The sequence below is a fragment of the Harpia harpyja genome, chromosome 6, assembly GCF_026419915.1.
Source record: "Harpia harpyja isolate bHarHar1 chromosome 6, bHarHar1 primary haplotype, whole genome shotgun sequence".
NCBI classification, from domain to species: Eukaryota; Metazoa; Chordata; class Aves; order Accipitriformes; family Accipitridae; genus Harpia; species Harpia harpyja.
The window spans coordinates 66,053,516-66,078,770 of NC_068945.1; the positions used below are offsets into that span (position 1 = coordinate 66,053,516).

The 25,255-nt window shown below is 46.3% G+C and overlaps 2 protein-coding genes across 3 annotated transcripts in view; one reads left to right on the forward strand and one right to left on the reverse strand.

Annotated features, from left to right (window-relative positions):
* The window catches only part of ITIH5 (inter-alpha-trypsin inhibitor heavy chain 5), a 49,288-nt gene extending 41,292 nt beyond the window's left edge, over window positions 1-7,996 (forward strand). The window contains exons 12-14 of the mRNA XM_052790408.1: window positions 1,020-1,136; window positions 3,582-3,959; window positions 5,299-7,996. Of these exons, the coding sequence (XP_052646368.1) occupies window positions 1,020-1,136; window positions 3,582-3,959; window positions 5,299-5,597 (794 nt within the window). The 3' untranslated portion in view covers window positions 5,598-7,996. The remainder of the gene's footprint in view (window positions 1-1,019; window positions 1,137-3,581; window positions 3,960-5,298) is intronic.
* Window positions 7,997-9,776: 1,780 nt separating this feature from the next.
* The window catches only part of LOC128143314 (store-operated calcium entry regulator STIMATE-like), a 38,268-nt gene continuing 22,789 nt past the window's right edge, over window positions 9,777-25,255 (reverse strand). Inside the window, exons 5-8 of one of the 2 annotated variants that reach the window (XM_052790410.1) lie at window positions 21,005-21,117; window positions 19,825-19,908; window positions 18,611-18,727; window positions 9,777-10,948 (exon numbers count right to left, since the gene is read on the reverse strand). In XM_052790410.1, coding sequence (XP_052646370.1) covers window positions 10,835-10,948; window positions 18,611-18,727; window positions 19,825-19,908; window positions 21,005-21,117 — 428 coding nt within the window. In that variant the 3' untranslated portion in view covers window positions 9,777-10,834. Of the gene's footprint in view, window positions 10,949-11,647; window positions 11,726-18,610; window positions 18,728-19,824; window positions 19,909-21,004; window positions 21,118-25,255 lie in introns of those variants that run through there. The other variant, XM_052790411.1, reaches the window with a different exon arrangement.

Below are 25,255 nucleotides of genomic sequence, written 5' to 3' on the forward strand. Positions count from 1 at the left end.
AACCTCAGTTGCATGCTACTGTAGTATAACCATCCTGACGGAACAGCCAAAATCCTTTTTACTAGACCTGCAGAGTAGGGAGAAAAATGAAAACAAAACCAAAATACACAGAGGATCAGTAACAAGAAGAAATGTGAGGAAACATAGCAAGGCAGATAATCTACAACACTTGATCCTCATGTTTGAGACTTCTGTAGATTAGGGGAGAACAGGAAGCACGTTCTCTCTGTACTAGAACTAGTCAAAAAACATATTATAAAGTAATGTTGCTGAAACGTAAAATGTGTTGTTGAAGGAAAAAAAGAAAATTCTGTAGTGCTTTGCTATTTCCCTGTTGGTTCTGCACCTCTATTTAATATCCTTTTCGTACATTAAACACTGAAGAATAAGCCCAGATCAAGAATTTAGACTTGAATTTCCTGGGATAAGGTCAAATTTACCTTAGAAACTAGGGTTTTGGCTTGTCTTATTATTAACAACAACTATCTGGTAGTTGATGACAGGTCAAGGATTGTTGAAAAATTAAGGTCGTGGGATTGTTTAAAATCTGCTGTTGACTGTTCCAATCTGACATTGAGGACCAGGAAGGCGTGCCCATGCAGCAGTCCTTGGTTAGAGGATACATTTTTGTGTGCTGTGGGGGATGTAGCCTCCCAACACAGTATGGAGAAGAGGAGTATAAAACACCTGCGTGACAATTCCCATAAATCACTGAAACAATATTTCAGGAAGAAGATATCCTGATTTTCACCTGGACTGCTTTGGGTTTTGAATTTTCATTGAAAACCCAACCTCTTCTGTGAGGAAAAACAAAACAAAATAAAATAATCTTTGTGAAAAACAAAGCAAAACTTGGCATTTCCTGGCAAACTCCATCCAACCCTCTAAAAACAACAAACCAGGAGGCCTTAATAAAAACAGGGACAAACACACTTTAAAAAGCAGGTTTTTTACATTCCTGGACACTGCAGTTTTGTGCAAGTCTCTCACATTTGTCTCTTTTTTCCATGTTTTCTCAGCGGATGGAGACCCTCACTTTGTCATTGATTTTCCCTCCAGCAAGTTCTCTGTCTGCTTCAATATTGATGGAGAACCAGGGGACATTCTCCGACTGGTCTCTGATCATAAGGAATCTGGTAAGCAGCCAAGCAAAGCTGTTGTTTGTGGAGGAAAGCTGAAGCGCAAGGCCAGCTCTCTAGCACTAAGACTAAGCACCAAGGTGCTTCATGGGCAAGGAGGTGGCAGGAAATTAGAAAAAGTTGCTTTTCTGGCCAGGCAATGGAAAATTGGTGCACACCAGTTTTCTGGGTCCAATCATCTGCATTAGAAGGGGAAGTAAACTGTTTGCTTGCTCTTACTGACCTCCAACTTTATCATAGCTTATGGGTAAATTCACAGCAAGCCTAAGCAAGGAGGACGCCTGGCCACTGTTACGTAAACAATTTTTCTACAGAAGTGTTTGTCAACAGCATAGAGAGTTCAATAGAGAGAACTGGCCTTTATGTATATCCAAACTTTTCCTAGTTCAGGTCTCCATTGACTGGAATCAAGGCAGCAGCAAGATTGGAGAGCTCAGTTCCCGATCATTAGACCCAGTATGGTCTGGGAGTTGCACTTGACCAGTGCTACAACAGCCACAGCTGAACAAACACCAGGCATTTTGCATGCTGCGTGTAGTGTTTGCATAAGCCATGCAATCACCTCTGTGCTGAGAGATTACACAGGGGATTCAGCTTTCTGGTGCAGTGACAGTGCATTTCTCTGATGTGCAACTTCATCAGCCCCCTAGTTACAAAGTCACAACATGCAAATAAGAGATTTGGACTCACCAAAATTGCTCTGTTATTGGAACTTCACTCTTTACTTATAGTATTGTTTGCTTCAGGACAGAGTGAAGTATCCAAACAGGCTAACCAAGCACTGTGGCTGTGTCAGTGGAGAGACTACCAAACTGGTTACTGAGTCATGAGAACCTTGAGAAAACCCACACAATTCAGGACCTGCTTTACCCAACCCGGTCTGTTCCTCAGGGGCCCAAACTGTGGTTTGATCCGATCTGGAATTCTAAGCAGGGCAGCTAATAAGGAGATTATGTCCTGAGCAGGGAAATGGTGGGAGGAAGGGGTATTGAAACCAGAGATAATGCACAGACTTGTTTTACAAAGAAGATAAACAACCCCACAGTAAAGTTACAAGAATTCTGTTCTGTGTGGCAGTGGTCTAGCCTCCATATTTCTGTGTTCATGCCTGCCTTAGTGAATAAGATCCAGCTCCTGGCAATGTTTCCCTTAAAGTTCTTTTACAGACTGTTTGTGCTACCGCTTGAATGATTCTGTGGCTCAAATGCAGAATGGGTTTGAGGAAAACAGACTCTGTAGCACTAGCAAGTTGAGTCTATGAAGACAGAAATGAGAGATTCCCCCCAGAAGTGATGGGACATGGAGATATTTCATCTCAGTGTTGATGGCTTGGGTCTAGCTTGGGTTAGCAACAAGCCCCCTCCTTTATTGTTATGGTCTAGTAGCTGTTCAGAGGCCTGTGGGAAGTGAGACACTGTCTTATGCACAGCAAGTCACAAAAATCATTAAAATGACTTGGAATTTTACTATGGACATCTAAGCTTTATTTGACTCAGTGGGATCTGTACCTTGGACTACTCAAAAGTGGTTATTTGGGGGAAAAACTGAGGGAAGTGGGAAAGGCAGCACTGATGAAGCTGGAAATAACCCAGTGGGAGTGCAGGGTTCAGGGTCCTCTTCTGCAGTGACACAAAGAGAACCTGAATTTCTTATGCTGCCAGCCGAAGAGGTTCAGCACTTCACCTCAGACTGTTGCAGGTCAGGCTATTCCCTCTACAGGTCCTGCTCAGTCTTTAGTGTGTCGGCCACGGTCGTAACCCTTACTCTGTGGCTTCCCAGGCTAATTCTCTTAGGATTCAGGTGGAGAGGGACATCAAACTGCAGCTGTCTACTACCCTAAGATTCTCTGAGACAGCAGTATTCAGATATGCCTAGGTCCTCTTCCTAGAAGTTTAGTCCCTATGCCAGTTGGTGATATGAGGAAAAGCAGGCCTGCCAGCAGCTTTTCTTAGTCCTCCAAGATCTGGTATGTTTGCCTGGGTTTGAGTTATGCATCAACAAATAGGTGGTCTAGGTAAATCATACCATGATTGGTCAGGCTATAGCAGTCAGGAAGATAAAATATTTGTCTTATGTGACTCAAAATCCCCGCACATCGTCTCGATCATAAGTAGGTCTAAGGTTGGATGGAGCTTAGGAAGTGCTGTGCTGAGGAGCAGCTGGTCCTATCCTGTAGCACTGTGTACACAATGTTAGCACTAATGGAATTGAGGGCACCTGTCTCTAGGGAAGGCCAGTATTTCTGAGCTTGGGTAAATTTAGGTACTCTGTATAAGGCAAACATTTTATAACAGACTGGTTATACTGTTTTGAATACTAGTAGGTGAAATAATAGAGCGTGAGGTGGTGAATCTGCATGTCCTCAGTTGCAAGGCTTATATCTTTGAGACATTAGACCTATTCTTGGTTCCAGCTTTTATTTATTGATTATCTTCCTGCAAGGTGTAACTGTGAATGGGCAATTAATTGGAGCTCCTGCACCACCCAATGGCCACAAGAAGCATCGGACTTACTTCAGCACCATCACTATCCTCAGCAATAAGCCAGAGAGATCTTACCTAGAGATCACACCCAGAAGAGTCATCCTGGATGATGGGGAAAGACTTCTTCTGTCCTGTGATCGGAGTGCTGTTGTGCGAAGCAGCAGCCTCGAGGTGTCCATCTCTGCCAACTCCAATGTCACTGTGACGATACGAGACACAATCAGCTTTGTCATCCTCATCCACCATTACAAGAAGCCGGCCCCATATCAGAGGAATCACCTGGGGTTCTACATCTCCAACAGTAAAGGCCTCTCTTCTGACTCCCATGGGCTACTGGGTAGGTAACAGGCTCTCAGGTTCAGAGCTGTAAACCAGACAAAAATGATCCTTCCAAACAGTTTTAAAGGACAGAGACAGGAAGTAATGAACAAGGCAGGTGGGGATTAAGTTTCCAGGTGAGACTTTTACATCCACTCTCAAACAACTTCTCTATTGCTAGTATCCCCAACTGCTCTTCCATCTTTTTCTGTATGAACTATCTCCCACTATCCTAGCTATGTGGTTGTGCCTGTTTTTCACATTTCTACTCTTTTTATGATTGTTTAATACAGTTGTTATTAGAATACACATGCTTGATGCTCCCAATACAGAGACAGAATCCAAATATTGCACAAGAACTGTGAATAAGATACCAATAAGAGATTCTCTAACAGCAGACCTAATTCAGAATAGCCCAGCTGCTAATGTGCTCTCAGGGACATAGCAAAGTAGACTCCGAATCTCTCTAGGCAGAGAGGACAGTCAGCTGAGGTCTTGCAGATTCTGAAGGAGCTCTAGTCACAGAGCTAGCACATTGCCGGGGATCATTGGCTTAGCCTTCAAGTACTGCACTTGCACATGTCCAGAGGGTCTGTTTTTGCAGGACTGAGCTGTTTACACCTGAACCTCATTGAGATCAAGAAACACTGGTACTTTTTGTGGGCCCTTTCTTTCAAACATGAAGTGAAGAGCCATCCCCATATTTTGAGAACAACTAGGCTTTAGGTAGGCTCAGAGAATGTCTAGATGGTTGGGTTCTTTCAGCCAATGAGAAGTAGTGATGCTTATGGCCATGTACAGGTGCAGAACTCTAAGACAGAAGCTGTAGTTTCTGTGACATTCAGGCACCCCCAGATTAAGCAGGAGATGATCCCTCAGGAGTGGGGTTTTGGATTCAGGCCACTTGAATAAACAAACCTCTAAATCCATGCTTAGGTTTGGCCTAAAAGAGCTTGTTCCCAAGAAGACAAGTGAAGAGAACTTGGAACTTCAGGCCTAGATCTTCTTTTTGCTTGCTGATGGGCATTGTATGAGTAGTTATCCTCTAGTAACCATGGCCAATAGAAGGGAACTTACTACTAGCAGCTCAAAAAGCTCTTTAGCTCAGCCAACGTATCGTGATGAGTGAAAAAAAAGAAATAGGGTTTTATTCTATTCTCTGTTTGTGACATTTAGAAAAGAATTGCAGGATCTAGATTCATTCTGCTATTGCAGAGAGGCCTGCTACAACCCCATATGCTAAGAATTCTCAAAATATGGCCTATTAAAGAAAAAAAAAACCCACCAAACAACAAAAACCAACTTACAAACAGGCACAAAACAGCCAGTCATGGACTCTATTTTATCTTGCCTTGCAGGTCAGTTCTTGAACCATGAAGTTAAACTTCTTCAGGAATCTCTAAACACAAGTCATCAGCAGGTTGGTCAGAACCAAACTGAAGCATTAAAGCCAAGCCTTACAACTACCCTGAAAGTGAAGGGACGGCTCGTTCCTGTTGTGTGGAAGCAGAGGAGGATCTACAACGGCCAGCAGGAAGTTGACTGCTGGTTTGCCAAAAACAATGCGGACAAACTGATCGATGGGAGTTATAAAGACTATTTGGCTTCTCATCCTTTCGACACAGGGACCAGCTTTGGGACAATTAACAGCCTTTAAGGCTGATCATAGCAATGCATTACAGCAGCATGTGTGACAGCGGTTCCCTTCTGAAGCCTCTAGAGCTAGGCAACTTACGAATATTTCTTTACTTTTTGGTGCCAAAGAAACCAAGGCTTTTTGCCCTTGGAAATCAGCTGTCTCTCTTTCATGCTAGATGAACATTGTTCATCAAATTCCTGAAGACAAGGAGGTTGGGGGGGAAGGGTTGAGGACATGGCTAAAGGCGTGATCAGTGCTCTCCCAGTGGGAAGGGAGGGAGAAATGGGCCAGCTCTCATATTGAACAGTGCAGAGAGCTGCTGGCCTTAAAATAAACCCATGCAGGGATCTGTGCAATACCCCCAGGGGCTGAGTCATTACCCAGTGAGAGGCAGAGATCATACAGCACAGTGCCTAGCTCAAGAGACAACACTGGGTGATATGCCTTGCAAAGAAGTGACTTGGAGCACCTGCTCCAGCTGTGGTCCCTGGGGAAAGAAGAGAGAGAGGAGAGGTGGGTGGATGTGCATCTGCAGTGACCCATTAGCATCAAAGAGGTAACCAATCAAAACCTTGAATCAACAGGCCACGAGAAGGTATTGCTTTCTTGGTTATTGGGATGGGGTCTGGATTTGCCACTAAGCACTGTGGACCCTTAAAACAGTGGTGAAAACCTTCATGTGGTTTATTACTGTCTCTATGCACAGGCTGCATGCTTAAAAAGCACCTCTGGTCTTCAGCAGCAACAGGAGTGTGGTGCAGGCTCCCATTCCATGAAGCATCTCATTTAAATAACTTTGCAGGTTTAGTGATTTCTCAAGTCTTGACTCCCTCAGGGAGAAACAAAGTCCCACTGTGAGCTTCCAACAGACCTGCCACTTCCTTGAGCAGAGCATCACTTCTGCTTAGCAGAGATTTAAATTCTCTGAAGGATGATGAACCAGCACCCATGACAGCTTATGACCCTACAAAGCAGCCTCTTGAATATAGACTAGACATTTCTAGCTGCTTTTCTAATCAGGGAGGAAGTCTTTATTTACTCCAAATTGTCAAAAATTTTTCATCCCAATTTCCCCTGGCTCCTTTTCTTTACACTGTAGGAATTTGTACGCAGCAGGAATTTGGCAGCAGGAGGTTACAGAAGGGTCTGCCAGCCACCCCCACTGCAGGTGGTGCTGCTCTGCAAAGAAACCTCCAAACCCAGACTGCAAGGCTGTGGTCTATTTTAAAGTGAGGCATCAATGAATAATGCTATAGATCAGCCACAGGGGAGTTTGTGTAGTAGAGAACTTGGCCAAAGAGGACTTCAACAACCACAAAGACATTTACATAGCAAGGCCAAATTGAGCTCATGTATACTCTGCCTTTCCAGAACTGAAAGGAAGGAGGGTGGATGTGGAAGCATCTCCAGGAGCTAAATGATATCCATGTGTTAGGACAAAACAGAGTTGCCAAAGACCTACAGAAATAGGTTCAATCTTGACTGATTTTTTTTGCATATTTAAAAATTAAATCATTGTTGCTGTAGGAGCTCCAGCTGCTGGGGGTGGAGTGGTGGTTTTCCAGTTGCTTGGTCATCTAGTTTATTGCTAGCACTGTGGCAGCAGAGCAGGTAGCAAGCATAGTTGCTTATTCATACCATGTGCTGCGGGGAAGAAGGAAACAGTGAAAAGCAACCAGCTAGATTTAATTGCACTCTGGAAGATCCTTACAGAGACCTCAGTTAGTGCAAGACTCATGCCAAGCCTCATGCTTTGGAACAAAACATAAAGAAAAAACTACTGCTTTGGGCCCAGTATCTTGAGAAATAGCTCTCCTGCAAGGGAGAGCTGGAGGCAAGACCTTCAGTGCATTCCTGAGCATGCAATAACCAAAGAGGTTAATGCTCTGCAGCATGCTTATGGGCCAGAAATGAGATGAGAAAAGCACCTGTGAAGTTTAATTCTGCACCTAAGACAACAGTGGGAAGATCACCCAGCCCATTTCCAAATAACCTCCCATTTCACTAGCACAAGGTGAAAAGGATAGTGGCAGTAAACTAGGCAGGCCAGGGTTTGGCAGGTGTCTTCTTCATACTGTCCTTACTGAAAAGAGATTTCTTTGAAATCTTCACTCTCCTCCCACATTTTGCTGTTCAAATGTATTGCTAAGGGGAGTGATTGGCTTCAGCTCTCCTCTCATCTCATCTCTCCTGTATATAGATATGTATATATATATATGCACACATACTGCTAATGCTTCAGGTGCATCATTACTCCTCTTCCCTCTCCTCTAGCCAAGGAAACATATTTCTTTCAGGGCCTGAAAAGAACAATGATCAAGTCCAACTTCCCAGCCATATGAAGCACCTGGAGCAATATACTCAAGTTCTCGTTAAGGCTCCAGTTATCCATTTCACAATAAATATTTTACGGTGAACACTGTAGTGAAGCTTTCATTTGGCAAAGATAAAACAAGCTTTGAAGCTAAGGTTATGTATGTTTCATGCTGCTGGACAAGCTCATGTTACCAGATGGCTGAAAGAACCACTCACAATTTAACAGTAGGTTGGGAACCAAAGTAATTTCAGCAGAAAATTAAAGGTCAGTGATGTTCTTCAGGCCCTATACACTTGGTAGGAAGCAAGAAATGTGTTAGGTGAACAGACCCTAGGGTTCTACTCCTACATTAAACTGAGAATTTAACCACATAGAGAAGACTGATCCAGCCTTTCAGTAGCATAGGACATGGAAAACCAGAGTTTGTGCTCCTGCTGCCCCAAGAGCAGTAAGAACAAAGACAGGTCATGGACTGTAAACTTCAGCTTTTCCCATCTATAAAGGGGGCATCACAACACTTCCCTATCTCAGAAGGAAAATATGTCCAGGCTTCGTCCTCATAGCCCTTTGATGTAGCACAGAGAGCTCCCAGGAAGCACACTGCAACAACTGCACAGAGGCACACATTTGTTCTCATCTCCAAGAGCATCACAGAGCACTTGGTTGTGCAGTGATACGGTTAAAGATCGCAAGCTGCTCAGATAGCTCAGGAATGAGGGCTGAGCAATCACTTTGGAGTGCAATGGAAAAAAATTGCACACCACCATTTCAGACAAGGGAACAGGACTCCTGAATTTAGGGTTGCTGAAACGGCACTGGCTACACAGTGCTCAAGAGGGACAACCTTCTCCAACATCATACTTGCCCTGCTATTACCTATTGTAAGCCTTCTCAGCCAGCCTCAACAAAAGGCTAAGATGAAGATTATGTCACTCACCTTCCATTTTAGGACAAGGACTTTGCTGTGGCTGAATTTGCACTCTTCACATACTGCAGCATTGCACTGTGCAGCCCTATAGCAAGAACAAAACCCAAAATACTAGTACACCTCAAAATAGGGAGCAAGTTTCCAACAGGGAAGCTGTTTTAATCTATTTTCAGTCAAGACCTTCAACAGCACAGGAGTTATTCCAGCCCTTACCAGCACAGAACTCAGCAAGACAAGCAAAAGCTGCATTGTGAAACTGATTTCACTAAGCAATACAAATGATCTATTCAGAGAACAGTGCCATGTGTTCCAAAAGCCATTTGATGTGCCAGCAGAAGTAGGATTTTGACCCTTCATTAAGTAAGGAAGAAACAAAAAAGGACTTAATTTCCAGAAATACAGTATAAGGCTGCACAGCTGCAAGTGTAGCCAAGTGTGTCTAGTTCACTAAGGGGCATGCAAGACTTTGATTTGCATCTAATGCTTCTAAACTACTTTGAAGTTAGGGGGAAAAAAAACCAAAACCAAACAAACCCAAACAAACCCACAAAACCAAAAAACTTCACCCCCCTCTCAGCTCAGCTTTTAAAAGTCTAAATCTGTCTAAGTTAGAAGATGAAAATCCTTTATTTTCTGCTCCTTAATAAGTAGTGTTTTCTTGGGAAAGTACAAGGGAGGGAAGAAAAATAAAAGATAGTTCCTGCCCAACACTTTTAGGGACTGTCTTGCAATAAGCAAAATCTGTCTATGGCTCAACTGGGTCTATCAGTTCAGTTCAGTAGATCCTGGATCAGGCCCTGCTCTGAGGACTATCCACCATTTGGACTCTGTATGGATCTCATCGCAGCTGTGTATCTGCACCCAGCCTGGGAGTTTATTATGCAGCTGCTCTGTGCTCTCTCTCCCCAAGAGAGCTGTGAAGTGTTTTGCTTTTCTGTGTGTTTATAGATGAATAGGGCATGTTAACAGGAGAGCAAAGGCAAAGCCCTGCACCTCACACTTGGAGCAAAAGGTGCCAGGATCTGGGACTCCTGCAGCAGTCCTACCTGAGGCCATTCCCTTACACCCAGAAGATCATGGCTGGTTGATGGGACTTCAGCTGACTTCAGGTCTAGTTTTTGAATCAGGTCCTGCAGAGATTTGCTATGTTTATTTTTAAACTAGGTAAAAGGCAAGTAGTCAACTTCTAGTTTCCTGCAAACACTCACTTGTAAGGTCACAACTGGGATGGAGCTCTGAGTCTGTTCCAGTCTGGAGTCCAGCACCAGCTGGTGCTGCAGCATCAGGTCTTTGCACTGAAGTGGCTCATACAACCCATCTACAGAAACTGAACACTGTGGCTCAGCTCTTCTTCTGTGGGTTTACTAGGAGACCCCTGCTACAGAAAGACAACCTGCCCTGTGAGGAACTGGTCAGGAAAAATTTCAACAGATCCCCTTCCTCCCTTTTACAGCACTAGGGTTTTGCAAAGCATTAAGCATATGAAGGCATTTCATTTATGAAGCAGTTTTAGGTCAAATATTTATTGCATTCCTTATAAAAAGTAAAAAGCATCAGATCCACTGAGACAATCTTCCCAATTCAAGACATTTAAATACATATTGCAAACCAATACCTTTGAGTGTTGTGCATATAAAAGTGTCACAGTTCAGGTAGTACAAGATAGATTTTTTTTTTTCTTTTCTATAAAAAAAGAAAAGCAGACAATTTTTTTATTTCAGTCTCTAACCCTGACAAAGTTACACTCAGCTGGCCAGCCAAGGGAAGTATATACCCATGCCCCTAACTGCAATGTGCCTGCATATGTACAGGTTAGGGTCAGACAGCCTCAAGCCTGCACAGATACCATCCCAAAGAGACAACTGCAGAAGGATAGGTCTAGATGAGGCAGGCAAAAGGATCTCTGCAGATTCATAGGGATCAACTAGCATTCCCCACCCTGCCCTTCCTCAGCCAGCTCAAGGATCACAGTGCTGTTTCCCTTCCTCTACCTCCCTTGTCTCTGTGTTGTCAGATGACCACTTGATAGCTGGGCTGCTTCATCTTCTGGTTTGTTCCCTGGAGTCCTGAAATATCCTGGTCACTTTCAGACTGATCAAAATCCATGTCTGGAGAGAGTAACACCTAGAAAGGAGAACAGACAGATGCTGATGGAGTAAAAGTTCTCAGCTCTTCCCGATACTGCTTGCTGAAAGGGTCAAGCACCCCTAGAGGGGTCTGCTGCAAGATCTAATCCTCTCTGGCAGATGGGAAAGGTCGTAAGGTCACCTTGACCATCTCTCCAGCAACAGCCAGACAGATTTGGGTGCAGACACCATGATGATCTGGTGTCGTGTCCCCCCCCCACCTCGAGAACAGAACAGGCAGCTAAAAGCTCTGTTCACCATGGGACAGGACTCACACATAGACATGCATGTTCAGGCCAGGCTGCAGCCTCAGCAGAGATGTACAGAAACTAGGCCACATATTTTGCAAACAGCTGTACCAAATGCAGACCTTTTCCCAGGCCCCCAGCTACTTGCTATCTCCAGAGCTCAGCCAGGAGAGCAAGCAGAGCTACAGAGTTAGCTTCAGCCATAGCCAGCAAGCTCAGGAGTGGTGTCCTTGCCTGGTAGCATCTTATTTCTACCTGGCACAGCAGCTCCTGGCTCCGTCTGAATTGCGGGAGCCGAAATTGAGCACTGACACCTCTCACCGGTACCTCTTCAGGTAAGAAAGCCCACAGCTTCGCTGCATGATCAAAAGGCTGCCCATTGCCTCCAGGAACACCTACGCTTTCAGTAGCTAACTTCAGACTTGAAGCTACCAACAGGCTCTTTTGAGCTAACTGGCTGCCACCGGCCTGGAGCGTTTGCACGATGCAGACAGAGCCACGTGTGGGGCATCCTCCAGCCACATCATCTGGAAGAGGAAAAAGGCTGAATTTTACTCGGGCTATGGCTGCACTGACTGCAGAAGAGCTGAAACCCAATGCCAGCCAGCAGGCTCGATGCACGGGTAATATTCACAGCTTGGCAGATTATTTGCTCAACCCCATCCTACCCCTTCTTTTTACCTCAAAAACTCAGCTTTGGGCAAGAGAATCCCTACCCTCATTAGCCCTGACAGTAGCTAGCTCTAAGCACAGCTGAAGTGCAGTCAAACCTTGTGCTACAGCTTGTATCATGCTCAGCAGTACTTGGGAGCTCAGTCAAGTCATGGGATTTCTGGTCAACACCAGTTACGACATCAACACTGGCCAGGTCCTTGGCACCTCAGCACCCAACTCTAGAGGGACACAAGCCTAACAGCACAATCAAGGGCCTCCAGTGATACTTCCCTAGCTGAGCAATGCCAGCAGCCCTTTCCCCCTCCTCCACTTGCCCATCACAGAAACCAAACAGCATCATTAGTTCACGGCTGGTGCAGGGGCAAGGGGCAGGTACCACAACCACCCCCACAAACATCGCTTCCTCCAGCGAGGCAGCTTAGACCTCACCTTAGACCCAAGCCTCAGCCCTGTCTGACCCCACTTTTCTCCAAGACTGAACTATGAAGCCTCCTCCCTGTGCCTGACCCACAGCAGCCTTCCAGCTCAAAACCACAAGTCAAGGGATGGTGCGGGGGCTTTCAGCATTCACATGCAGTGTCCCCAACAGCTCAGCCAGTCCCAGAGCCCAGTATTCCCTAGGGCAAAACCAGGAGCATGGGGGAATTAGTCTTATCCGCGGCTATTTCCAGGCACGGTTGTGAATTAACATGCCCTCCACTTGTTAGCACTTAGGCAGCACCACGGGGCCAGTCACCACAGCAACAAAACGACTAAACAGGAAAAACAAACTGCAATGAGTCAATGACTTCAAAGGAGCAGAAGAGCCGCAGGGGAAGATTTCCTCCCCACCCTCACGCACGCTCCAGCCCCTCCATATCATGTTGTTATCTTCACAGCAGCATATCAGACACTCAAAGGATAGCAGTAGATCAGATTAAGCTCTCTTGCCATCCCCCCCATTGGTCTCAAAGAATTTTTTTTTTTGGTTCAAGACACACTGGAAAGTTTCCATCTCTTCCAAGTGAAGATTTCCTCTGTTTGTCATACTAATATTGTGATGCTGTTGAACTACCCACCCATTTTTTCAGGTTAAGTCACACACAGCGTTATAAACTCACCAAACTCTGACAGGCTGCAACAGGCTAGTTTTGGGGCCTAATGAACTGGTAAATTCAGTGGGTTTCAGCTGCAAACACAAATCCCCTCGCAGCCAAGCGTGGATGACAGAGCAGGCACTAAGCATTGCGCATCCAGACCCATTCAGGCTGCTACCTGCCCACCGTACAGCTTGTACAAAACTGCTCGAGCCAACAGTCCCCCAGCAACCTTTCCACAATTACCCAGGGAGTTTCATCACAAGACAGCACCTCATCGCTATGACAGTCATGGGACATACCCTCAGATACGGTTTTCAAGCCAAACTCCAGTCTGGGAGTTTTCAGCGCAACTTGGACAAGGCGCTTCTACCCTGCAGATGCATCCAGGTCAGGATCACAGCGGGTCAGTGGCACAGCTGGGAATGGACCATGGTTTCCCAGTCCTGGGACAATGTGCTACTGTCTCACTCAGCAATACTCAAATACTTCATGCATTCTTCCCCGCACCAGGAGGCCAGCAGCTTGTGAAACATGGGTCACGCTACCGAAACAGGGCTGCCATGTGCTCTCCCTCCTGCCTGGGAGAAAAGGCTGCCTACTGATTTGGTACTTCATCCGAGCAGACCCTTCAGATAACCAAGCCATCTCAGTGGCAGAGAAAGAGATTGCACAGACAGATGAAAACTATGACACAGGTTGTAAAACAAAGAAGCTCTGGGGACATTTCCCTGCTAGCCATGGAAACCCATTTGCCTAAAGCTCCACCAGCCTGGTGTAGAGGTAGGAACCATCCCACTGTCCTCCTGCACCTGAGCTTAGATGAGTTCCCATGAGGCAGTAGGGCTGTGGTGGGTTTGACTCTGGCTGGACACCAGGTGCTCACCAAAGCCACTCTATCACTCTCCTCCTCAGCTGGACAGGGGAGATAAAATATAATAAAAGGCTCATGGGTTAAGAAAAGGATAGGGAGAGATCCCTTGCCAATTACTGTCATGGGCAAAACAGACTCGACTTGGGGAAATTAGCTTAATTTATTACCAATTAAATCAGAGTAGGGTAATAAGAAAATAAAACCAAATCTTAACACACCTTCCCCCCACCCCTTCCTTCTTCCTGGGCTCAGCTTCACTCCCAGTTCTCTCTCCCTCCTCCCCACAGCAGCACAGGGGGACGGGGAATGGGGGTTGGGGTCAGTTCATCACACGTTGTCTCTGCCGCTCCTTCCTCCTCAGGGGCAGGACTCCTCACTCTTCCTCTGCCCCAGTGTGTGTCCCTCCCACAGGAGACAGTCCTCCACGAACTTCTCCAGCGTGGGTCCTTCCCACAGGCTGCAGTTCTTCACGAACTGCTCCAGCGTGGGTCCCCCGCAAGGTCACAAGTCCTGCCACCAAACCTGCTCCAGCGCGGGCTTCCCACGGGGTCACAGCCTCCTTCGGGCATCCCCCTGCTCCGGCGTGGGGTCCTCTCTCCCCGGGCTGCAGGTGAAGATCTGCTCCCCCGTGGACCTCCCTGGGCTGCAGGGGGACAGCCTGCCTCACCGTGGTCTTCCCCACGGGCTGCAGGGGAATCTCTGCTCCGGCGCCTGGAGCATCTCCTCCCCTCCTTCTGCACTGACCTGGGGGTCTGCAGGGCTGGGGCTCTCACATGTTCTTGTTCCTCTCTCCAGCTGAAGTTTCTGTTCTGCAGCAACTTTTCCCCTTCTTAAATCTGTTCTCCCAGAGGCACTACCACTGTTGCTGATGGGCTCAGCCTTGGCCAGCAGCGGGTCCGTCTTGGAGCAGGCTCGTATTGGCTCTGTCAGACATGGGGGAAGCTTCTAGCAGCTTCTCAAAGAAGCCACCCTGTAGCCCCCCCGCTAACAAAACCTTGCCATGCAAACCCAACACAAGGGCTGACAGGTGGGAGAATCTCCTTCCAGCAGCACCTCAATGCCCACCTTCATTTAACATTCCCATAAGGACCAGGCACCTTAGTTCACCTTGAGCTATTTAAAAATCAGCTCTGTTAAGCAACCAGCAAATCAAACTCGCTCTTGGAGTATTCTTCAATACTTAAAAGCAAGCAGCATAGGTATTGGCATTCATCAGTATCTTCAGCCTAGGGATTTGCCAAAAGTCACAACTCCTATAAAGGGAATTGGGATAGGTGCTGAACTCCATGCTGACCAAAGGCAGGTCCCCATGTAGTATATTAGCTTTCCTCCCAACCTTAAACTAGCCTCTAGCTTCACCCTAACAGTGGTACTTGTGAGAACCATTATTAGACCAAATTTTGCTTTAAGGCTCGTCTCTGAAAATGTAAGCCTTCAGAAAAGAAGCAGAAACTCACTCACCTCCCTCGGGAAAAAAAACAAAAACAAGTTCAAAAAAGATCAAATAAAACATTATTAGAACTGACTTGTTTTCCTGAGCAGAGGAAACAAAGAAATCACTGATAAGATCTAAAGTTTATTGGCACTTGCAAGGGCAAGGGAAAAGACAGTCAGGTCAAGGGCAGGACACATGCAAAGGAGAAATAAGGGCCACACAGATGAATGCATTTCCCCAGCCTGAACAGCACTGGATTCAGACTGGCACTCTCAAGAGATCTCTTTCCATCCCATGAGAGAAAGGGGGAAAAAAAAACAAAACAAAAAAAAACCCCAAAAATCTACTGTGAGGATTTACCAAGGCAAGGCACAAGTCTGAAACAACAGAAAGCTTTAAGACTGACTTGGAAAGAATGGCGAAATTCTTCCAGCCATGAGTTTGTCCCTTACAGGGTTTCAGTGTAAAAATGTTCAGCCTTTGCTCCGTTATAAGCAAGAGCCCATTGTCACATCTGTGGCTCACCAGAAGAGCCTTTGGTCTACGCTGCAGCCATGGACTCAGTAAGTGACATCAGTGGCAGGATTGCTGGGTTTCATCTTGCTACTCAGCTGGTCTACCAAGCCAAGGACAAAGCTGAGTTTTCCTGCTATCCCTATAGGAAATACTGAGTGTGGGTTTTTCACAGGTTAAATGCAGCCCACCCTTTCCATTCTCCTTCCTCTCTGCCCTTCCTTTTCCAAACACAAACTGCTAGTTCAAGTGAAAATAATGACACTCTCTATTGGCGAGATAGGCAGTGTTGAAATTCAAGAAGGCAGCATGATGGGGAGCTGTTGGCGCCTGCTGCCAGACAGCCCTGATGAACCCTGATAAACTGCAGGACACATTAGCCTCAGCCAGCTCTGCCCTGTACAGAGATGCTTCTCAGCCTCCCTCTTTCCCTCTCTGTGGGGCAGCTGGGAGGGAAGAAATTCCCCAACTTGAACAGGTTATTAGCAGCAACGAGCCCAGCAAACCCTCATATTCTGTTTTTGAGCCTAAATTCCAACCAAGCCAGCTCTAGGGCCCAGCCAGCCAATATAATCTTTAATTCATAGCCTAAAAAAGTTGACATATGAAGCAGGAGCCCATGGCTATACCTCAAGGCCCAGTGCCAAAAAAACAGAGTTGGAAAAGCAGGTCACCCACTTCTGTATTTCTTCATTACCTGCCTTCTCTGCCCAAACTATTTGTTGGGCCAGAGGCACAGGAACATGTCTGTGCAGAAAGGAGGCAGTCCCTGTAGACTGTTCCAGGTACAAACCAGTCCCCTCAGTAGCTCCACTGCAGTGATGGATCAGAGGGTTTCAAGATGGAAAGATGACCTGCACACTGATGGTCTTAGCAAAAATTTGTCTGAGAGACTCAAGTACTAGGAAGATGGAAGACTCCTACAGTCTGACTCCTGTCGTCAAAGGCTTCCAGTTTCCACTGCTTGAAACAACCCATCTAGTTGAACTACCAGAAGAGCCTTTCCTAGCTTCTGGAGATTAATAGATATCTTCCCTGCAGATTATCCGAAACTGAGCTAGAGGCCACAGAACACTTGCCCCACCTTCAGCGGAGCAAGGCAGAAGATCGGCTCCATTTCCATTGAAAACCATTAACTGCGATACCATCTGTGTACCCACAGCAGCAAGCCATCTATAAGACTAGATGCTCCAAATTTAGGTTTGAAAAGCTGGAAAGGAGCATCTCAACTAGAGATGCTACCTCCTTACCCTTGTTTCTGAGCTGGTATAATTTTAACCGATCTTAAACCTTCAGGAACACACCAGCATATCCAGTCAGTAAGGCAGATCTTCACCACCACTTTTTCATTTGGAGCAAACCTCCAACCTAGCTCTTCCAAGGAGGTACCACTCTCGAACATCAATCACCACTAAGAAACCGTGACTGTGCCATAACCAGGGAGATGTTCATGCCCAGAATTAATCCACCTTCACATCCTAGGTATGAGTTCTTAGCTTCAATGCACGACTATCAAGACATACTGGTACTGCCCAGCTCAGGCCTCTCTTCCCTCCTCTCTCCAAAACAATAAAAGATTTCTCAAGGATGCCCCAACCAAACACACCAGTCGGGAAACTCCCTGAGGCACACTGTTCACATGTTTCTAGTGACCTTGCCAAGCTACAACTGTTTATCTGGAGGACAGGCCAGGAGGAGTGACTCACTTGTCTCAACAGCTGCTCACATCTGCCTGCCCGCCCTGCCAGAGGGAGGATGCCTCCAACACCGCATCCCCACGAGCTGCGACTGCTTCCCCACTGCACCCTTGAGCTGTGGAAGCCACCGCTGCTGTGCAGACCGCCAAGCACACCATTAAATACTATTACCTCCGTGTGCATTGCAACGTCACCTGTAGTTGGCCATCCCACCCGTCAGCAAAAGAGCAGAGTTACTCTTTTAAAAGAGCTCTTGGAAAGCAAGAGCTATTTCCATTCATCCTAAATTCCTTGGCAGAAGCTACTCCAGGAGCCAGCCTGCAACTGCCAGAAGCTATCTTATCTCAGCAAGTCTCGCCAGTGAACTGCAGGATATCAGCAGCCATACACAGAGCACTTTGAAAGAGGGTCTGGGTGCCAGGGGAAGGAAGGGAATTCAACCCAGAAACTCAGGCTGTGGTGTCTGCCCAAAAGGCGATGAGAAGCAAAGATACCGCTTGCCCAGCAAATCACACATCATTAACAAGAACAAAGTCTGCTGGGACTGGAGCACTTCCTCCCCCCCATAACTTTTGAGTGTCAAGCTCAGACTACACAAAATACAGCTTCCTACAGCTAACGGACCATCATCTGGCTAAAAAAATGCCAAATGCTGACAAAAATAGGATTCCCAGCTAGTCCTTGTCCTCTAAAAAGGATGCTACCAATTACAGTAAGGAAAGCAAGCTCTTCTAAGCCAAGATTAATTACAATTAAAAATGGGAAAGTTGAAAGAGATGGTACAGAGGTACCCCTCCACCTTCAGCCTGCCGCTCCAACAAGCCCACACAGGTTAGTGCAAAAGCTAGCCCATCCCTCACAAGATACTGTCATCATTTAGGGCAATATGTCAGCGACACTTTGTAGACTGTAATATTGCTCTTTGTTAGACAGGGACAGATCATCCCAGAAGACATCCTTCTGTTGACCTCAGCTACAAGCACGGAAAGTCAGTTTGACTTAGAAGGATCATCAATCACATGCATAAAGCATCACCCTAGGTCTAGGCAATGTGATGATATGTTGCATGATTGTGGTGAAGCACACAGACCATGCCATAAGCCTGCAGTTTGGTCTCAAACATGGGACATCCCTGGTCTTACCTGAGATTCCTCAGTCCTCCTAGCTCGAGGAGTTTCTGTGGATCCATTGACGTCCAGGGTGTCCTTCTGCTTATATTTCCTCATGATCAAGCTGTCCACAACCCAGAACATAATGGCCTTGGGGAGAAAGAAGTTGCATGAATAGATTGCAGAGACCGAAATGCAAAGTCATTCAATCACAGCTATTTCTTCTCCTCTTGGTTTCTGCAGATGTCCAGCCTTGATTAACCTAATTCGATATCTAAATTAACCCTGCATCAAGTGTGTCCATGGGGGTTGGACAAGTCAAATTCCTGAGATCCCTTCTCACATAAATCCTATTGATTCCATAGTTGTTGAAGACCCAGTGAAGAAAGGGGTGGGGGGGGTGTGGAAAAGACCACAATAGGTCAAGTTTCCATGCGGAAATATCCACTGAGCCAAGCTCCATCCCGGGTCTACCTGCTCTGTCTGCATCAGTCACTGGTCGGTCAGTTCTTCAAGAACCAGAGTTTGCTTTCAAACAAGGAAATGCAATCTGGGGTGGGGAAAGAACCTGGTAGCACAGGCACGTAAACCCAACTTTGCCAATGCCGCACCCGTTGCGGTGCTCATGGTATAAAACTGAAAACAGTTCAACTCACTCCTTGTCCAGGGGGGATTTGAATATTAACACCTTGTTCTCGCTTCCCATCTTCACAGAAACTAAGCAGCAGGTCAAGGATTACCCAGAATCAGGGGAGCCAGGAAAAAGCTGAGCTTTCAAGAGGTTTTAGCAAACTAGTTTTTCAAAGATCTGGGTAACCTGAACACCTTGCCTCGCTGTAACGCAATTTGAAGTCTAGCCAAATGGCTAGATTGGCAGGTTGCCGAAAATCACCACTGACAAGCCATCCTATAGGAACTTAAAGGGCTTTGGGTCACTCCCACGCCTGTAGCTTGCTGCCAAGACGCAACCCTCAGCTAATGAGCCCCAGCTTTCTTCAAAGTCAGCCACCCAGCAGCTTGGACAAGGGAACGGGAATTAGGAACGGAGACCATGGCAGGGCAGTAGTAACGTATTTGTGTATTCATGACAACAAACATATTTGTTCCCACTCCCCTCCACCCTGTCCCAATCACTTCAATTACTCAAGGCTGACCAAAGCCAGTTCCTGTACACGCTCCCCATTGGGGGGGGGACGGACCATAATTTCCAGACCACCCCACCCAGTGCTTGCAGAGGCACCACTTACATTGACTATAAAAGGCACAACAAGCATGACCAGGACGAGCTCCAGCTGGGGGTTTGGGATGTAACCCAGGAGGATCTGCTGAAGCTGCAGAGGGGAAAGCATTCGGAAGCATTATATGAACAGCTCTGTTGTGAGATCTTTGCTGCAAACTGGTTGCCTTCTTACACCAGCAGTCTCCTAGCTAGGGCTCTGCAGCCTTTGCTTTAGCCCAGCTCTTAAATTACATGGGCTATTCGTTTAGCCCAGCTGCCAAACATAGGATTTTGTACAGACCAAGAAATAAGTACTGCTAGTCTTTCATTTTAACTAGCCGTGACAACTGGTGGGACTTTTCTTGGCTCCTTGGAGCCTAGCTGTGAAGTAAGGACACCAACCGTGATAAGCATGGAGAGGAATCCAACAGCATCTCTGGATCTAGCAGTGCGTGCTGCTGAACATGTTCACGTCCAAGTCAGCACTGTAGGCTACTGGGTTAGAAGGACAAGCCCTTAACGGGAACAGATAAGTGCTCCCAGATTGCTGTAAATAACTTCTCAGTCAAGTCACATCAGCCTGGGAGGTACTAGGCACTACGTGTAAATGCACTCAATACTGGAGTTACCCATCAACACCCAGAATTGGTTTTTATACCCATCACACCTACTGCCACCAGGTACGTGGCTACAACTGCCGCAGGATTATTATTTTTATTTTTTAACAGAGAAACTCATGATCAACACAGTTACCATTGCACGAGCTACCATACAGAAGCAGTTGCGGGGAGGGGGGGGGAAGGACAGCATACTACTGAGATAGCTCATTCACAATTAACCTATAAAAATCCCCTTAGTTTAGGCATGGGATAACAAAACACCAACATAAACTGACTTGATGAAATCCTCTGGCAGAACTGAAGTAGCTCAGTTGCCAGCCCAGCTCATTTTATCCTTCAAGAATTGAAAAGAAAATTGAAGCAGCATCTTATTCCACTAGCTTTTGACTAGCAAGACAATGTACCAAAAGCCAAACTGTTATGAAAGTCATATTTCCCCAAACTTAAGTAATAGCTAATGATTACAGAGAGATGTCAACAAGTCCTAAGGATTAAAGACCTATGATGATGAGGACCACTAATAAGGCAAAGCTGACAAGAAACAAGCCACAAGAGCTGTGGCTAGAAAAACACAGCTCAGAAGCTTACCTTTGTCCAACCAGGGATAAGCAGGACAAGGCTAATCACAGTCTTCTCAAAAACCATTATCAGCAAGTAGAGGATACACTGGCCAATCCAGGCAGCAGCTTGTGGAGGGTCACCTGGGAAAACAGCATATTAAATCTGACACAGAGGACAGGAGGAAACAGCCTTGCAGAAAAGTTGCCTCATGCTTGATACCTGAGCTGATTAGAGGGACAGGGAAGCGTTTTGATATTGCAAGTTTTGCAGCAATACAAATACTCAATACCAAACTTAAAATTATTGGAAAGATTTTCTATCTATAGTTGTAGGAGCACATGCCTGGGGTAGAGAGATTTGGGGTCCCTGCTGGGTCTATAAGACATTACTCCATTGAAGATCAAAACATACCAAGATCTAAGCTCAAATCTTTCTAATTAAAAAAAAAAAAAGTAAATCTGACTTTCATTAGAGAAAATTTAGCCGTCTTGCATCCCTTGCTACTTGCAGCTCACAGTGCATTTTTGCAAACTGATGTAGAAAAATAAGCACAGAAAGGCAAAAATGCACCCCACTTCCATTTGTGGAGAATCCCTGTTATCAGGGCAGCTATTTGTCTTTCATACTGCAGTTGTGCTTTTGAATTAAACTTGCCTATAAGCAAGAGAGCTCTCCCTTATAAGTTGCCACCAGCCTTTTGTTCTAGAAGCCAGTTCTCTTTTTCTACTCCTTTTAGGGCTGATTCTGAAATGAAGATGGCAATTAACCAGACCTCTGGTTAATTTGAAGGGCAAGCAAGTAACAAAGGAATTTCAGACATGACTTAAAAAGCCCTACCTACCTCCCAGATACTAACAATATCTGTATTCATCTTCCTCCTGCCTTGTTCTCCATTCCTTACCTCTGAAATACACCAAGAGGAGAAAACCACCACCAAAAATCTTGCCTTGCATCCCCTTGCCCCACTGCCTGTCTTTCTAGATCAACTGCTTTGCTGGAGCAAAGTCCTACAAGCACCCCACAAGGTAGACAGGCAGCTTCTGTAAAAGGGGAGAGACACAGCTCTGGCTCTGCCTGAAGACCTGAAATTCCTTGTTTATCCAGCAACCCCAGCACTCACAGCCACTCCTGAGCTCTCGAGGGCCACCGCTTAGCTGTATCTTGAGTGCCTAATGGAAAAGCCTTTCCTGGTAACTCTAAGGAGACTGGATCAACTTTTATGAATCTTGGTTTATATAACAAATACGTTCTCCTCCACTTGGGGGAAAGGATGCACAGGGCCTTGGAGATGCATTTTTGCCCCTCTCCTTCAGCCACCTATGGGCATTACCTGTATCCACCCCATGGTGTTGAGCTACTTTGAGCTGGCTGGATACAGGGGTTTGAGGGGAGGAAGCCCTGCTTGTAAAAGGGTGCAAGTACCCCCTCTCCTCAAAGCACAGACCACTAAAATCCTCCTTAGAGAAAGCTTCAAAGCTCAGAAACCTCAGCATCCTACTCAAACAGTTCCTTACAAGCATGTGTTGCTTTGGGGCATCAGTTGTTTTGTTTGCCCCTTGTCTGGTACCCTCTTATCAAGGTACCAGAGATTTAATTTCTCTTCACCTTGGCAAACCTAGAAAAGTCTGCAGAGATGGGTCACCTCCACTTTTCCCCCACCTTTCCAGAGGATAGGAGCCTCTTAGGAGTAGCTCACAAAATCCTGGCCATTTTGACCAGAATGACAGACTGATAATCCTTCCTGAATTAAAGCTAGTTCCAGTAGCAATCCCCGAGACAAGACACTGCTGGACTGACCCTCCTCTATACAAGGACCAGTAAGTATCCTGCACACTCCCCTATTAAAAAAAAAGTAAAAAAAAAAAAAAAAAAAATCAGTCATTAAAGACATCATCTGCGATTTGCCTCCTGCCAAGCCTTACCCACCCAGTCACCAGCAACAGTTTGAAAATTTCTGGTCACCAATTTCAATACAAGAAGCATAACCTTTCAGTCCTAAACAGAATTAATTTTTTTTTTGCTGATGAAGTGAACGGCTGGTTACGTGATACTTGCTGTCTGAGCAAGAGACAGGGGCTCCATTGCTCCAGGTTTTAGAGCAATTGACTCAAAAAGAATCAATGCTAATTAAATATGAATGTTTCCAATGGGGTACTTACCAAGTAATAAGTAAAAGCATATTTGCATTGTTAACAATGATAATGGTACCATATCTATTACATGTGCTTGCTTCAGCCCTCTGTAAGCACCCTGACAGCTGGTTATCATCTTCCCAGGCTCATCAGAGTATCTCAGGTCTGCAAAACTGAGCTATAGTATCTGGCTTAGGAAAGCTGCAGCATTTCCTTTTACCACTTGAATATAAAGATAACCCCCGGCAACACTTGTTTCCAGCATAATCAGGCCAAAATTTGGAATTGCATCTGTGCAAGAGAACCCAATCCACCGTGAGATGCCAATGCTCGACGTGCTGTTGGATGGCAGCGGACTGGGAGCTCTGCCCCACTTTTCTCAGCACAATACAGCTGAGACGTGGCAGGGGAAGACACCACCCGTAGTTTGCAAAAAGCACATTTATCCAAACCACTATGTAAACCTCTGGCCACAGAGACCAGCAATGCATACCAGGATTTAGTAAGAGTTGGTATCCAACCAAGCCCAGCTCTAAGGGGATCTGCTTCCCAGGTTTGCGTGTGTATTTGTCCTTATTCTGTCATTTGTTAGCAACACACCAAAACATTTGCCTCGTTGCAAAGCTACAGCTAAGAAGTAGAAGCGTACGGCGTCTCCATGCCGGAGACCTCAGAACGATCACCTCGCATCCCACCTTTTTCATTGCTCAAGCTGTGCTCGAGAAGGAAGCAAAGGAGGGGAGAGGGAAGGACTGAGAAGCCAGAGGTGCAGAGAAGCTGCTGAGCTGGGATGACAGCGAGCAGAGCGCGCCAAGCCAGCAGGCAACCGCACAGAGGGAGGGAAGGAAGAGGGAGCCAGGAAGGTTACGTGCAAACGCAAGCAGCAGAGCCCGCAGAGGATTTCAGAAAGCACACGTCTCCGCTCCCTGGCGGGCAACGGCTTAATGGGTGGTCTGCGGAGGAGACGGGAGCAGTGTTACAGGCAGCTGGGAGTTAAAGGCCAGTGTCAGAGAGGCTTTGATCCTCCTGAAGTGTGGACAGCCTCTCCCGGCAGACTCGTGTGCCTAGCTGTCTTTGGCACAGGCGAGGTAGAGTGGGGGTCTTTGCCCCATACCCCAAGACCGACCCATTCTCCTACAGACCCCCGTGTTACCATCACCCATCCGAGCTGCAAGTACAAACAAAACAGGAAAACAAACATATCCATTGTGTCCTTCCCGCATTTGAACTCTTCCCCTTTTGCTCTGTGTTGTCAGCTGTGTTCTGTCCCCCATGGGGAGACAGTACCAACAGCCACAGCACCCTTTGCAAGTCGGCTCTTCTGACTGGTGTCCGACATGACGGCACTTGTGGAACACTTCTCTCTGTCATCTTAGCTTGCCCAAAAAGCAGCAGCAAGTTTGACGTCTCTTCCCAAATACCTGCCCCTCACACCCTTTTGGGGATAGGAGATCTCTACCATTCATCATCACAAACAGCAGGCTATGGTTCTTAGTTTTCCATACTGTGCACTAGACAGCCCTAGCCAGGTTTTGGCTAACTAGGCTGATACACAGACACTGGAGAAGACAACCTGCTGCTTACCCCACCCTCGGCATGGACTTGCCCATGTCTCCAAGGTTAACAGCTCTTCGCCCAAAAAATTTTCCCTTCACTTCCAGTTTGCAAGAAAGCCATCAAATTGCTCTTGAGTTTTCTTGAGGTTTGACAACCTTTGGAAAACCTTTTCTCCCTTTGCTAGAGAACAGTTTTTACTGTGCAACTGCAAGATCCTACCTAGGGAATCCCACTTCTCTGAGACCAGAGGTCTGCCCCAGTTAGGCCAGCTTCACTTGCTAAGTGTACAGGGCATGTGCAAGTGGTACAGCAAGTCTGCACTACCAAGCAGGACAGACCGGCACCCCTTACTACCCACCACATCCCACCTTGTTAAAGGTGCCCCCATCACAGCATGGAGCTTCAAATATTCCTATTTCTCACTCTGGTCTTTTCTGCATCACCTACAGAAGATGCTGTGAATCTCCTCCACAGTTAGAGGGACATCAGCATTTCTTACGTGTCCAGGGTAGACAGTGGAAGGGTATGGAAAAACACCCACAGACCTACGCAGAGGCCAGATTTGGCCATCTGCTCTATCACCTTAAAC